Consider the following 12,384-nt stretch of genomic DNA (forward strand, 5'->3'; position numbering starts at 1 on the left):
AAATAATGCCATTTGCAGCATCACGGAGGGACCTAAAGATTATTTTACTACTTGAAATCAGACAGATACAAATATCATATGATATCAATTATATATGGAATGTAAAAAATAGTACAAATGAATTTATTAGAAAACAGAAACACGTACAGTAATAGAAAACATACTTATCATTACCAAAGGGTAAAGTGGGGTAGGGATAAATTAGGAGTATGTGATTAACAGACACACACTACCATATATAAAATACATAAACAGGGATGTAGGTATAGCACAGTGAACTATCTTCAATATTTCTAATAACCTTTAATGGAGAAGTATAAAAAAGATATACATACTTCTGTATATATGTGTGTGTGTGTGTATATACATATGTACTCATACACATATATATAACTGAATCACCTTGATTTACACCTGAAATTTACACAGTATGGCAAATTGGCAAATGAACTATGCTTCAAGTTTAAAAAAAAAGAGATCTTCATGTGTTGGATCCCGAAGTCCAGGAAGATCTAGTGTAGGTCCCACCATGCATATAAATGTCTGGCTAACCTTTATCTTTTCAAGATGCTCCCTCAGTCACCTCTGCCTCCAGAATCCTAATCAGGTCTTGGAGGCAGAACTGGAATGAAGCCTTCTGATTCACCCTTGTGAATCACTTTGTGTTTGTTAACTCATTTCTTATCTTTGCATCTGGCATTAACTTCATTCATGTTGCCTAGTAATAGTTAACTATTTTTCTACTTATTTCCCTGAGGCAATAAGGAGCTTAAAAGGCAGGGTGCTCTGGTCCCCTTTCCCCCTACTGGCCTGAACTCTGTCTTGCACAAAGTAGGTGCTTTAAATGCCTGTTGACTCCGATTTGGACTGACTTGTGGAAAAGAAGATTCTAGAGCCTGAGGCCAAGTGAAACAGTGTTTTTATTTGAGGCATAAAAGCACATGGGGTTTCTGTCACACAGGATGAGGATGGCTTTAGGTTACTGGTTTCTAAGATAAGACTTTGTTTATCTTAAACACAGCTTCTATCACAGCTTCTTGGGAAATGAATCAGAAAGAGAGCAAGACACAGCCAGGAAAGAAAATCGTTACTGTTGCTGGGAAGTTGTAAAGAAAGGGAAGAACTAATTCAAATCAATGTACATGTCACAGAGTCCCAAGGAGGACGACAGTGGTGTGGGGAAAAACGGTCTAAGTTCCTCGTCTTGGCAGTGATGTTGGCCTCTCCTTCCACGGCAAGGACTTGCCCCTAAATAGAAGCAGCGGGGTCAACTTGGCCCTTCTGACTGCACCAACATCTCAGGGCTCCCCAGTTCCCTCTCTGGATCCCCAGTTCAGTGGCCCCTTTCCCCTGAAGAACTGAGAGAGGAAGGGCAGGGTCTATGTCATGGACACTGCTACTTGCTCGATGAAGCTGGCCAGGTTTATGTCCCGTTCTGAAAGGCCCGCACACTCATGAGTGCTCAGGGTGATGTGGACCTGAAACAAAACCAGAGATTCGGGGCCAGCTGATTCCACCGACTGCACCTAAGAGCAGGAGAGTCACCAGCTCCTGGGCTCAGCCACATCAAGAAGTGTAACCAAACACCCCTCTCCTGGGGGCTGCCTTCCTGATGAGTCTTTAACATCAGTGCAAAACTGTCTTCTATTACACCTCCATAAACACTGGTAACCACAGCATAGGACAAAAAAAGAAAGATCCAAATATCAAGAGCAACCTAAAAGACAGAGACAAGACCCCAAACCAACTCCTAAACACTGACCATTTACAGATCATCACTTCCAGCCTTAATGTTTTTAGAAAGAGTCCAGCATAGCTCTTGGTTCATGACAGGCATTTAATGTCTGTTGCCATTCATTCAGCAGACAGGCTGATCTCCTTGGTGTGCATGGGTATTCTTAGTTCAAGTTTATTACTTTTTCATTCTTCCATATCTCCAGAAAATGTCAGCCCTTTAGAGCTATTAACAGTGAATATGCCTGGTTCCCACAGCCTTTCCTTCTTTAGGATTTGCCTTCTTAATGTCTACTTAACTCACAAGTTGTCTCACTAGTGTTTCAATTTGCTTTCCTTTAATCTGTAGTGAGACTGAATATTTTCTAGGGGTGTTTATGTCGATCCTAGGAAGGAGATGAAAGGAACAGGAGTGGACAGTCGACCTATGGGCGAGGAGAGCCCACAGGCAAGTCCAAGGAAGGGGACTTCAGAATGAGTTGGAGTTCTAGGCATGTATCACTCACCTTGTTGTACACGTTAAACCATTCAGGATGGTGGTCCAATTTCTCAGCCTGAAGAGCCACTCTTGTCATGAAGCCAAAAGCCTGTTTAATGAAGTGAGACCCAGGTTAGTGTCCTGAAAGAGAGGACTGCTGGGCCCCCTTTTATGGCCAGTGTAAGGCCCAGACGCAGGAGGATTGCCTCCCTCCCTACAAGGTGATCCTTCTAGATTTCAGCATTCCGCCTAGCACCCTGCCACTGGTTCCGAGGCTGCAGTTTGAGGTGGTCCTTCTGCAGTAGGAAGTCTTGTTACCAGGACCACTAACAAGGTGTAAACTCCAGAGAGCTTCTGAGTCTTCACAAATCTTTTGGTTATCTACTAAAATGTCTTCAAATGTGCATCTGCTTTCCACTTGAACTGTCTTCTCTAAGGATCGTTTCTAAAAGTTCCAGGTATGGAGAGCCCAAGACCCATCTCCGCCCTCTCCAATCCCCAAGGAGGACACTTTCCAAGTAAACTGGATTAGCGGAGCATCTGACAGTCTTGGCTAACAGAACTTTAAGGGAAGGAACACGTTCTGGAGTGTGACCCCGATCAGCCTCAGTCTCAGGAAACTCTGTCCCACCCTGATGCCATACCCGATTGAAGTCTTTGAAATGGAACTGCTTGAAGATGGCATCCCGGCCTTCCAGCTCGTTCCACCCCACGGCCCGCAGGTTTGGCAGCAGCTGGTCCCTCTCCTCAGCACTTAGCCTGTGTGCTTTGCCAGCCTAGGAGAGGGAAAACACAGAAGACCAAGGGCATTCGTTTTTTTCACAGGACAAAAGAGAGGGCTCTGGACCTTTGGGGAAATTTAGCCAGCTTCCACTGGCAGTTCTGGTGGCGCAGTCAAAGGGCAGCTGGTCTAAAGCAACAGACTGGGAGGAGGGGCTCTGGCTGGTGCACTGATAGGTTCTTAGAAAACAGAGAGTCCTGAGGTGTAATGCAAATCGCTGGGGCAGAGAAACGCGCTTTCCCCACCCCTGCCTCTAAAGCCTTACAGAGGGCACCCCTCTGTAAAGAAAAAACTAGGTCTCTTTTGTTCATGGGGGAGCAAAAGTAAATCAAGTCCCTACTGTTGCTGTGTATTGAAGAGGAAACTGAGGCCTAGAGAGGGGAAATGACCTCTCTTCCCGCACCCCCCACCCTCAGTCAGCAAAAGCACAGAAATCCTTCTCAAGGTGGGTCCATGTGTCCGCATCCCTGGGGCTGGGCAAAGGAACCAGCACTTAAAACATGCTCCAGGCCATCCCTAGCCACACCGCGGTCAGCAACCACAGGCACTACCTCCTAGTGGGCCTCCGGTTCCCAGCTGCCAGGCCTACGTTTCTCAGATTTCCACCTTCTTTTCTATTCTGTCAGCTTGGGAAGCTGGAGCCACAGAGCTCAGTCCCCAAAGCAGAAGTAACTTGGCCAAGGGCAATGGCAAAGCCATTGCCTCAGCCTATTTTCCTATTGTGCAAAATGCTCTCGAGGCAGCCCAAACTGGCACAATTCAGGCCGTGAGTGGAACCCTCTCTTGGAGAACAGAAGAAAGCAAAGGTCAGTTCTAGCCTCTAAGAAGATCCAGGTGGAGGAGCTTAAGGGATCCCAGAATTTAGGCCCCTGAAGTAGAACTACCCAAGGCAGGAAAGTGAGAGCGCTAAATTAAATCAGTTAGGTCTGGGAAGAGAATGCGAGGGAGGTTAATTTAGCTTTTATGAGGCAGCCTGCAAACTGGAAGCCAGGTGGCCTTGGGGCACTCATCTCCCCTGGCTTGATGGGTATAAAGGCACAAGAACTTCCACTTTAGGAATCAGCAAGAGGAGCCAGGAGACACTTTAATAAACTTTAATAAACTCCATTGTTATCACGGGAATATCATCTGCATTTTTAAAAAGAGACTTCCTGGGGCAAATAAGCTTATGACAGGCCTTCAGGTTTGGGGCAGAACTGGAAAAACATTTCAGGGCTCTGATAACCGTTTTCTTCCTCCTGAAAGTGCGGTTTCTCTCTGGACCAATCTGGCTGGCTCTGTCTCCTCTACTGGGCTCTGGAAGGCCCGCGAGGGCAGTCGAGATCTGCATCACCGCCCAACCCCCAGAGAGCTGACCCTGTCTCAGTGGCTGGTAAGCCTGGTCCGTGTATCCAGGCAACCGGCAGCCAAGGCATCAGAACCCACCATTTAGTTCTCTGGCTCTGAAACGAGTGCGCAGGTACTAGCGGTCTCCTAGGAGGCTCCTTTTTAGAGTCTTCTGGAATCCCCTACATTTCACAGCCTGGGGCTGAACTGACAAGTCCCTCTGAAATCTGGGATCAGAGAGGGGGCAGGGGTGGTGTTTGCTTAGTAAATCACAGTCAGGCCTGGACTCAGCCTGGGCCTCTGGGAGTGTGCAGAAGGGTTACTGATTACCCACGCCCTGCGGCTTTGGGCCTCACTGTACCTCACAATCAGCTCACCCACCACCTCCCCTCCATCTGAGCCGTAGCCTTCAAAGTGCCCTCCCAGGTGGCACCACAGTCCCGACCGCTCCTAACGCTTTGGGGCCTAACACTTCTGCTGTTTAGTAAAGCTTCCTGGGTCTAGAAGCTTCTCCGCAGGCTCACCTTCACCTCCGTAGCTGAGCAAAGGGCCTGAGACTCCCTTCCAGGAAAGCTCAGCCTGGAGGGCGGGTGACCCTGAGCAACCATGTCCCCACTGCTGGGCACAGGCCTCAAACTAGGAGCCAGGGGCCGGCTCTGAGGACGGGGGACAGCACAGAAGGCTTAGCAGAAGAGCAAGCAAGAAGGGCAGTAAACAGGCAGACAGAGGCACACGCAAATTCAGTCGCCCCTCCTCGGCATCCCCCGCCCCCCTGTCCCTACCCCAGCCCCCAGTACAGGACAGAACCTCGCCACCAAGGAGAACTATGTCCTGGGCTCACTATGCTGCCCCTCCCCACCCCCGCCCAGAAAGGTCTCTAAACCCTACCCGCGGCACTGAGGCCCCGCGGGCTCTGGCCTGGGCTCCCGCCTAGCTGTAACCCGGACCTGCCACCGCCCCTCTCCCGGCTTCAGCTTCACAGGGGGCACCACTCGGAAGCGAGGGTGGGACAGAGACCCCGACTCTCCCAGCCGGGCGCGCGGGTGCTCTGCGAAGGCCTCGGAAGGACCCCCGCCCCCGCCCAGTACCTCCCGGCGCCGTCCTCTGGCCTGGGCGGGCACCCAGCGCGGGCCCCTGGCTCTCCTCCGCCCCTCCCAGGCGCCCCCTCCTAACCCGGTCGCCGGCGGCGGCGCGTACCCCCCCACTCTCTCACCATGCCGGGCGCGGACGCGCGCAGGAGCTAGTGGCGGCGGAGCAGACGAGCGAGACGCCGGGCGCACTGGGAAGCCGTCCCGCGGGGCGGCGCTCGGGCCGCCCCGGGGCGGGAGCGCAGCCGGGAAGGGGCCCGCCCACTGGTAATCATTAACAACAACTGGGGCTGCCTTCCAGCACTTTCCTCCGTGCCGACGTTGCAGGGAGCTCGGTGATTAAGGACCCAGGCTCCAAACGCGGACTCCAGCAATTGCATCGCGCTCTGCCACTTACCAGCTGTGTGACCCTGGGCGCGAGATTACTAACTTTTTCTTTTTAAAAAACACCTATTGGGCTTCCCTGGTGGCGCAGTGGTTGAGAGTCCGCCTGCAGGGGACACGGGTTCGTGCCCCGGTCCGGGAAGATTCCACATGCCGCGGAGCGGCTAGGCCCATGAACCATGGCCGCTGAGCCTGCTCGTCCGGAGCCTGTGCTCCGCAACGGGAGAGGCCACAACAGTGAGAGGCCCGCGTACCGCAAAAAAAAAAAAAACACCCCAAAAAAACCCAACACCTTATTGAGAAATTGACCCACACAGTAAACTGCACATATTTAAAGTGTACAGTTTGATGCGTTTTCACATGTATGCATCTGTGCAACCATCGCTACGATAAAGATCATGAACATAGCCATAACCCCTAAGTTGCCTCCTCCCAACTCAAGACAACTGTTGACCTGCTTCCTCGCTATTGATTAGGTTGCATTTTCTAGAATGCTATGTAAATGGAAATCATACAAATTATACTCTTTTTATATCTGCCTTCTTTCACTCAGCAGAATTGCCCATGTCGTTGCACATATCAATAGTTTCTCCCTTTTTATGGCTAAGTAGACGTTATTTTATAGTATTATATTGTAATGGATATGCTACAATTTGTTGGACGTTTGGGTTGTTTCCAGTTTTTGACTATTACAAATAAAGCTGCTGTGAACTTTTGCATACAAGTGTTTGTATGGATATATGTTTTCATTTGTCTTGCGTGAATACCTAGGAGTGGAATGGCTAGGCCATATGGCAAGTATATACTTATAACTTGTTAGAAAACTGCCAAACTGCTTCTGAAAGTGGTCAGACCATCTTACATCCCCACCAGCAGTGTATGAGACTTCCAGTTCCCTTGCACCGCACCCCCCGAGCTGCACGAATACTTGCTATGTCAGTCTTTTTAATTTTAGCCAATCTAATTGGTGCGCAGTGGTATCTCACTGTGGTTTCGAGTTTCCTAAATGACTAATGATATTAAATACTTTTTCATGTGCTTATTTGCCAATGGTCAGTCTTTGGTGAATTGCCTGTTCAAATTTCCTGCCTGTTTAAAAAAAAATTGAGTTTTTTGTTTTCTTATTGGGTTTTCAGAGTTCTTCATTCTGGATACAAGCACTTTATCAGATATATGATTTGCAAATATTTTTTGTTTGCTTTCTTACAATGTCTTTCAAAGAGCGAATGTTCTTAATTTTGATGAAATCCAATTTATCAAAAGTTTCTCTTATGAATTGGTATTTTGATGTTGTAACCAAGAAATCGTTGCCTAACCGAAGGTCACAAAGATTTTTCTCCTATGTTTTCTTCTATATTTTATAGTTTTTAGTTTTACTTTTTAGAATTTACAGTGCTTTTTTAAAGTTGGTTTTCAGAACTCTATATATCTCAACTTTAATTGCTTGTCAGTTTTAGATATTGCAAATATCTCCTCCCGTTCAGCCATCTGTACACTAACTTCTTGCATGATGTCCTTTGTTGGCAGAAATCTTATATTTTGGTATAATAAGACTTATGCATTAGCTTGGCAACGTTGGTGGGTAGAGGGCAGAAGAGAGATTTCAAAGACAGAAAGGAGGATTTGGGCTCTGCTAGGGTGTAGACAGCTGGAAAGAGTGTTCCACAGTAGCAATGAGGAAAGCCTGGAGACAATATACAATCATCACTTTTCTTCAGCTGGCCAGGGAGCTGAGGTCACAGGGCAACCAAGTAGTCTGAATTCCATGGGAAGCAGGATGCACCTGTGCCAGGCGTGCCCGCCAGGCGTGGGGCGGGGAGGGGAGGGGGAAGACACACAGGCTCCATAAAATTGGGTGAGAAGAAATCAGCTGAAATGTTAACACAATGTTGGAAGCCAGGTGTGTGCTGGCATACAGTCTGGAATAGCTGGGGCACCAAGACACCACGGGGAGAGTTTGCACACACGAACAGCTTTTATTTATGGACCTCCACTGAGTGCTCAGGAGAAAGAGTGGGGGAAGGGCAAAAGATGGGAGCAAACCCCTGCTCCCCCTCCCTCCCCCTTCACCCCCAGCCAAGCAGGGGATTGGCTGCTGCTGTGGGAAAAGGGCCAAACTTGTCCTCTCCAGACCCTTGTCTTAAAGGAGCAAAAGCTGTAAATCGCTAGGAGAGAGCCAACAAATCCTGTCACTCCCAGAACCCAGATAAATATGCATTGTGGCTTCATTTCCATATATATATATATATATATATATATATATATATATATGGATACATATGAAAGCATATATCCATACAAACACTCGGAGGAAAAAAAAAACCCCTCTACCCTGGGGTAGGGGCAGGAAACAGTTCTGGGCCTGGGATCCTATACCAATACAACTGGAGGTCGGCTACCTCTGGGGAGAAGCAGGAAACTTGCACACAAGTCCAGCCACAGATATAAGGCAGTCTGGCTGCCAAGGGGCCGAGGGAGGGGGGAGGGGGATGGGCAGGAACACTGAGAAAGCTCCAGCACCCAGGGCAACAGAGTGCCCACTTCCAGCCCCCTACCATGATCCTAGCACTAGTAGTTTACCACTGGGAGAAGGACAAGAATGTGGGGAGTATGTGGAGAGACACCTTCTTCCTGTGGGATCGTTAGGGAAATGCCAATTGGTACTACAATGAGATCCCACTACACACCTCTTAGAAGGACTAGAAAAAAATGCCACCTGATAATACCATGTGTGTGGATGAAGATGTGAGGTCACTGGAACTCTCACGCGTTGCTGGTGGACATACAAAGTGGTTCAGCCCTTTGGAAAACAATTTGGCAATTTCTTGTGAAGTTAAACATACACTTACCTTATGAATCAGCCATCCCGCTCCAGGAGAAATGAAAACAGGTCCACGGGGAAAAAAAACCTATATGCAAATATGTATAACAGCTGTATTTGGAAATAATCCAAATGTCCATCAACAGATAAATGAATAAACAAATGTGGTCCATTCATGAACTGGAATAGTACTCAGCAATACAAATGAATGACTGCTGACCCCTGCAACAATATGCATGAATCCCAAAAGCATGCTAAGTGACAGAAGCCACACTGAAAGTTTAAAAAAAAAAAAGAAATCATCTGCTTACAAATATTACACATCTGATGACAGGAAGAAATTTCCACACATTAGATGCTGTTTCTGTACACATCGAGCCTTGTGTACAGAACCCACCCAGCTCCTCCGTTAACCACATGCTTCTCTGCCAGGGGCTGTGGGATGTATTCCCATCACAACTTCTGGCCCTGCACCTCTATGTCACCTCACAGTGCTGGGTGACTCAGCACAGCAGGAGTTGGGGATATTTCTGGAAGGCATTCCTATAACCAGAACAGCTAGCAATAACTAATCTAGACATGGATGTAACTTAGAATCATTCATTCATGTATCCATCTAAACCCAAAATAACTCTATCCCCAATACAACTTGCCCTTAGTATGATCCCCAAACATGCCCAATGTTTAACACAACCCAACATGAGGGATGTGACATAGGGAAAGTGGAGTGACAAAAGACAAGGGGCTTAATCTATTGCACTTAAAATATCTTTCTTTTGCAAATTTTGCAAAACCATGTGACCATGTTGGTTCCTGGGTGGGTCCCCTTCAAAAGAAGGGCCATGAGGCTCAGGTTTTATCTGCTTTCCCATAAACCCACCCCTACCAGGGAGCCTTCCCTGAGGAACCCACCCAGCTCCTGACCATCATTTATTTGGTCTCTTTCCTCAATACTTCCTGTTTTTCCTTTCCTTTGCTCCTGAAAGATGAAAATTGGCATCTCTGAATCTCCTACAGTGTCTGGCACTCTGCTCTGTACATAATACCCTCTCAGCAGATGGTTCCCAAATCCATGTTTGTGTATTGGTTTTTGGTAGCTGAGATAGCTACCGAACAACACATACACCATATTCAACTATCTAAAATGACAATTCGGAGATGCTAACATTAATGTAGAACTCATTTTGTTGCCAGTTCCTAGGCTAAGGATCTCGAAAGTAAAAAACAAAAAAAAAAACAAAAGAAAACTTTTTTAGAAAGAAAACATGCTAATAGTAAAAAACAACAACAATAAGAACGAGAATAATATGGTTGGGCATAAAGAGGAAGATAAAAGCCACCTTTCTCATCCCCTTCTGCACCCGCCCAGGGCACCACACAGAGGCAACTATGGGAACTAGGGCAGTGTCTGTGCTCAGGTCAGCCTCCTCCATTTGACTGATTATGGGATCTTGAGCAGTATGCCTAACCATTTGGAACCTCAGTTTCCGCAACGGTAAAATGGGGATGAGGGTGATAGCCACCTTGTAGGGCTTTTGTAACGATTAAATGAGATACTCAATGACAAGGGCCGGGCATTGCCACCTGTGTCCTCCGAACTGCATGCTGGAGGTCACCTGCATACAGTTCCTCTTCCCACTGATGCCTTTCTGCCTCCCTGTACCTGAGGACATTCTCTGCCCAAGATGGCATTCTGTTCTGCAAGTGAGAGGTGATAATACGCTCCTCTCAACCAGCGGGAGCCGGGCTCAGTGGGTAAATATCCACATACTCGCCCCTTGGTGGAACCATTCTGTGCATGCCAGTCTCGCAGGGGTCCCCAGTGGGATCAGGCCCAACGCCCTCGGTGATATCCTGTTCACTACTGCACACGTTCTTGGCTTTCCTTCCTCTCCACTAACCTGCCTGCTGTCTCCTTTGATTTTTCTTCATTCAAGGTTGTCCTTTTCTTGTTGAGTTGTAAGATGATAACCCCTCACTTATCACATATGTAATTATTTTCTCTGAATCCCACTTGCTTTTCAGCTCAGTGATGTAGAAAAATGTTTAATTTTTAGGTGAATCCTCCTGATTTTTCCTTTATGGTTTCCGAGTTTCGGGCCTTGCTTAGAAAGGACTTTTTTCAACCCACGATGAACAAATATTTGTCTCTACTGCCTTCTAATGCTTTGACAGTCAGTAAAAAGTGTTTAGATTATTAATCTCTCTGGAATTTACTTTTGGGCATCATGTGAAATAACAACAACAACTTATTACTTTATTTCTCAAGCAGATAAACAACCATCCCATACTATTTTTAAAATACATTAACTAGTCCATCTTTTCCCCACTAATCTGACTGCTATTTTTGTATTATGCTAAATTCCCATAATCCCTGTGGCTTGGTTCTTGGATTGTTTGTTCTGTTCCTTTGATCCATCACTCCACCCTGTTTTAATTATTCTAGCTTTATAGCATGTTTTGATATCTTGTAGGTCAAGTCTCATTTCATTTTTCTTCTTTTTCAAAATGTTCTTGGCTATTCTTGCATGTTTACCCTTTCAGATGAGCTTTAAAATCAGCTGGTCAGGTTCTATAAAAACCCCTTTAGGATTCTCATTGCGAATGCACTGAATTTATAGATTTAATTTGGGAAGAATTGACATCTTTGCATTACTGAGTCTTCCCATCCTGGAGCATGATATATCACTCCATTTATTCAGGGCTTCTTTATGTCCTTCAGTAAAGTTTTATTGTGTTTCTCATATAGGACCTAGACATTTCTCATTAAGTTTATTCTTAGGTATTTTATAGTCTGGGTTAGCCATTGTGCATGGGATAGTTTTCCCATTACATTTCTTTTTTTTTTTCTTAATAGATCTTTATTGGAGTATACTTGCTTCACAATACTGTTAGTTTCTGTTGTACAAGGTGAATCAGCCATATGCATACATATATCCCCATATCCCCTCCCTCTTGAGCCTCCCTCCCACCCTCCCTATCCCACCTCTCTAGGTCATCGCAAAGCACCTAGCTCATCTCCCTGTGCTATGCTGCTGATTCCCACTGGCTAACTATTTACATTCGGTAGTGTATATATGTTGTTGCTACTCTCACTTCGCCCCAGCTTCCCCCTCCCACCCCAAGTCCTCAAGTCCACTCTATGTCTACATCTTTATTCCTGCCCGGCCACTAGGTTCCAGTACCATTAAAAAAATTTTTTTTTCGATTCCATGTATATGTGTTAACATACGGCATTTGTTTTTCTCTTTCTGATTTACTTCACTCTGTATGACAGACTCTAGGTCCAACCACCTCACTACAAATAACTCAATTTCGTTTCTTTTTGTGGCTGAGTAATATTCCATTGTGTATATGTGCCACATCTTCTTAATCCACTCATCTGTCGATGGACACTTAGGTTGCTTCCGTGTCCTGGCTATTGTAAATAGTGTTGCAATGAACATTGTGGTAAATGTCTCTTTTTGAATTATGGTTTTCTCAGGCTATATGCCCAGTAGTGGGATTGCTGGGTCATATGGTAGTTCTATTTTTGGGTTTTTAAGGAACCTTCATACTGTTTTCCATAGTGGTTGTATCAATTTACATTCCCACAAACAGAGCAGGAGGGTTCCTTTTTTTCACTACACCCTTTCCAGCATGTATTGTTTCTCGATTTTTTGATAATGGCCATTCTGACCAGTGTGAGGTGATACCTCATTGTAGTTTTGATTTGCATTTCTCTGATAATTAGTGATGTTGAGCATCTTTTCATGTGCCTCTTGCCCATCTG

The 12,384-nt window shown here is 46.3% G+C and overlaps 1 protein-coding gene across 3 annotated transcripts; it reads right to left on the reverse strand.

Annotated features, from left to right (window-relative positions):
• Positions 1 to 902: 902 nt before the first annotated feature.
• On the reverse strand, positions 903 to 5,650 carry PCBD1 (pterin-4 alpha-carbinolamine dehydratase 1). 3 transcript variants are annotated; one of them, XM_028480883.2, is made up of 5 exons: positions 5,533 to 5,633; positions 2,857 to 2,988; positions 2,241 to 2,321; positions 1,405 to 1,478; positions 903 to 1,248 (listed from the first exon to the last, which is right to left on the reverse strand). In XM_028480883.2, the coding sequence occupies exons 1-5, from the start codon at positions 5,533 to 5,535 to the stop codon at positions 1,191 to 1,193; spliced, it is 348 nt and encodes a 115-aa protein (XP_028336684.1). In that variant the 5' UTR covers positions 5,536 to 5,633; the 3' UTR covers positions 903 to 1,190. The 3 variants fall into 3 exon arrangements, with proteins under 3 accessions (XP_028336684.1, XP_023987849.1, XP_023987848.1); XM_024132081.1 differs by having other exon boundaries at positions 903 to 1,478; positions 5,533 to 5,650; XM_024132080.3 differs by lacking the exon at positions 1,405 to 1,478.
• Between the last annotated feature and the right edge of the window lie 6,734 nt (positions 5,651 to 12,384).

Source organism: Physeter macrocephalus, chromosome 20 (genome assembly GCF_002837175.3).
Source record: "Physeter macrocephalus isolate SW-GA chromosome 20, ASM283717v5, whole genome shotgun sequence".
Taxonomy (NCBI): Eukaryota; Metazoa; Chordata; class Mammalia; order Artiodactyla; family Physeteridae; genus Physeter; species Physeter macrocephalus.

Bases quoted from the DNA above. Each gene is read 5' to 3' on its own strand.
- PCBD1 (XM_028480883.2), bottom strand. The intron at 2,322-2,856 runs GTATGGCATCAG...TTCATTAAACAG, and splicing joins ATTTCAAAGACTTCAATCGG to GCTTTTGGCTTCATGACAAG. The intron at 1,479-2,240 runs GTGAGTGATACA...GTTTTGTTTCAG, and splicing joins GGTTTAACGTGTACAACAAG to GTCCACATCACCCTGAGCAC.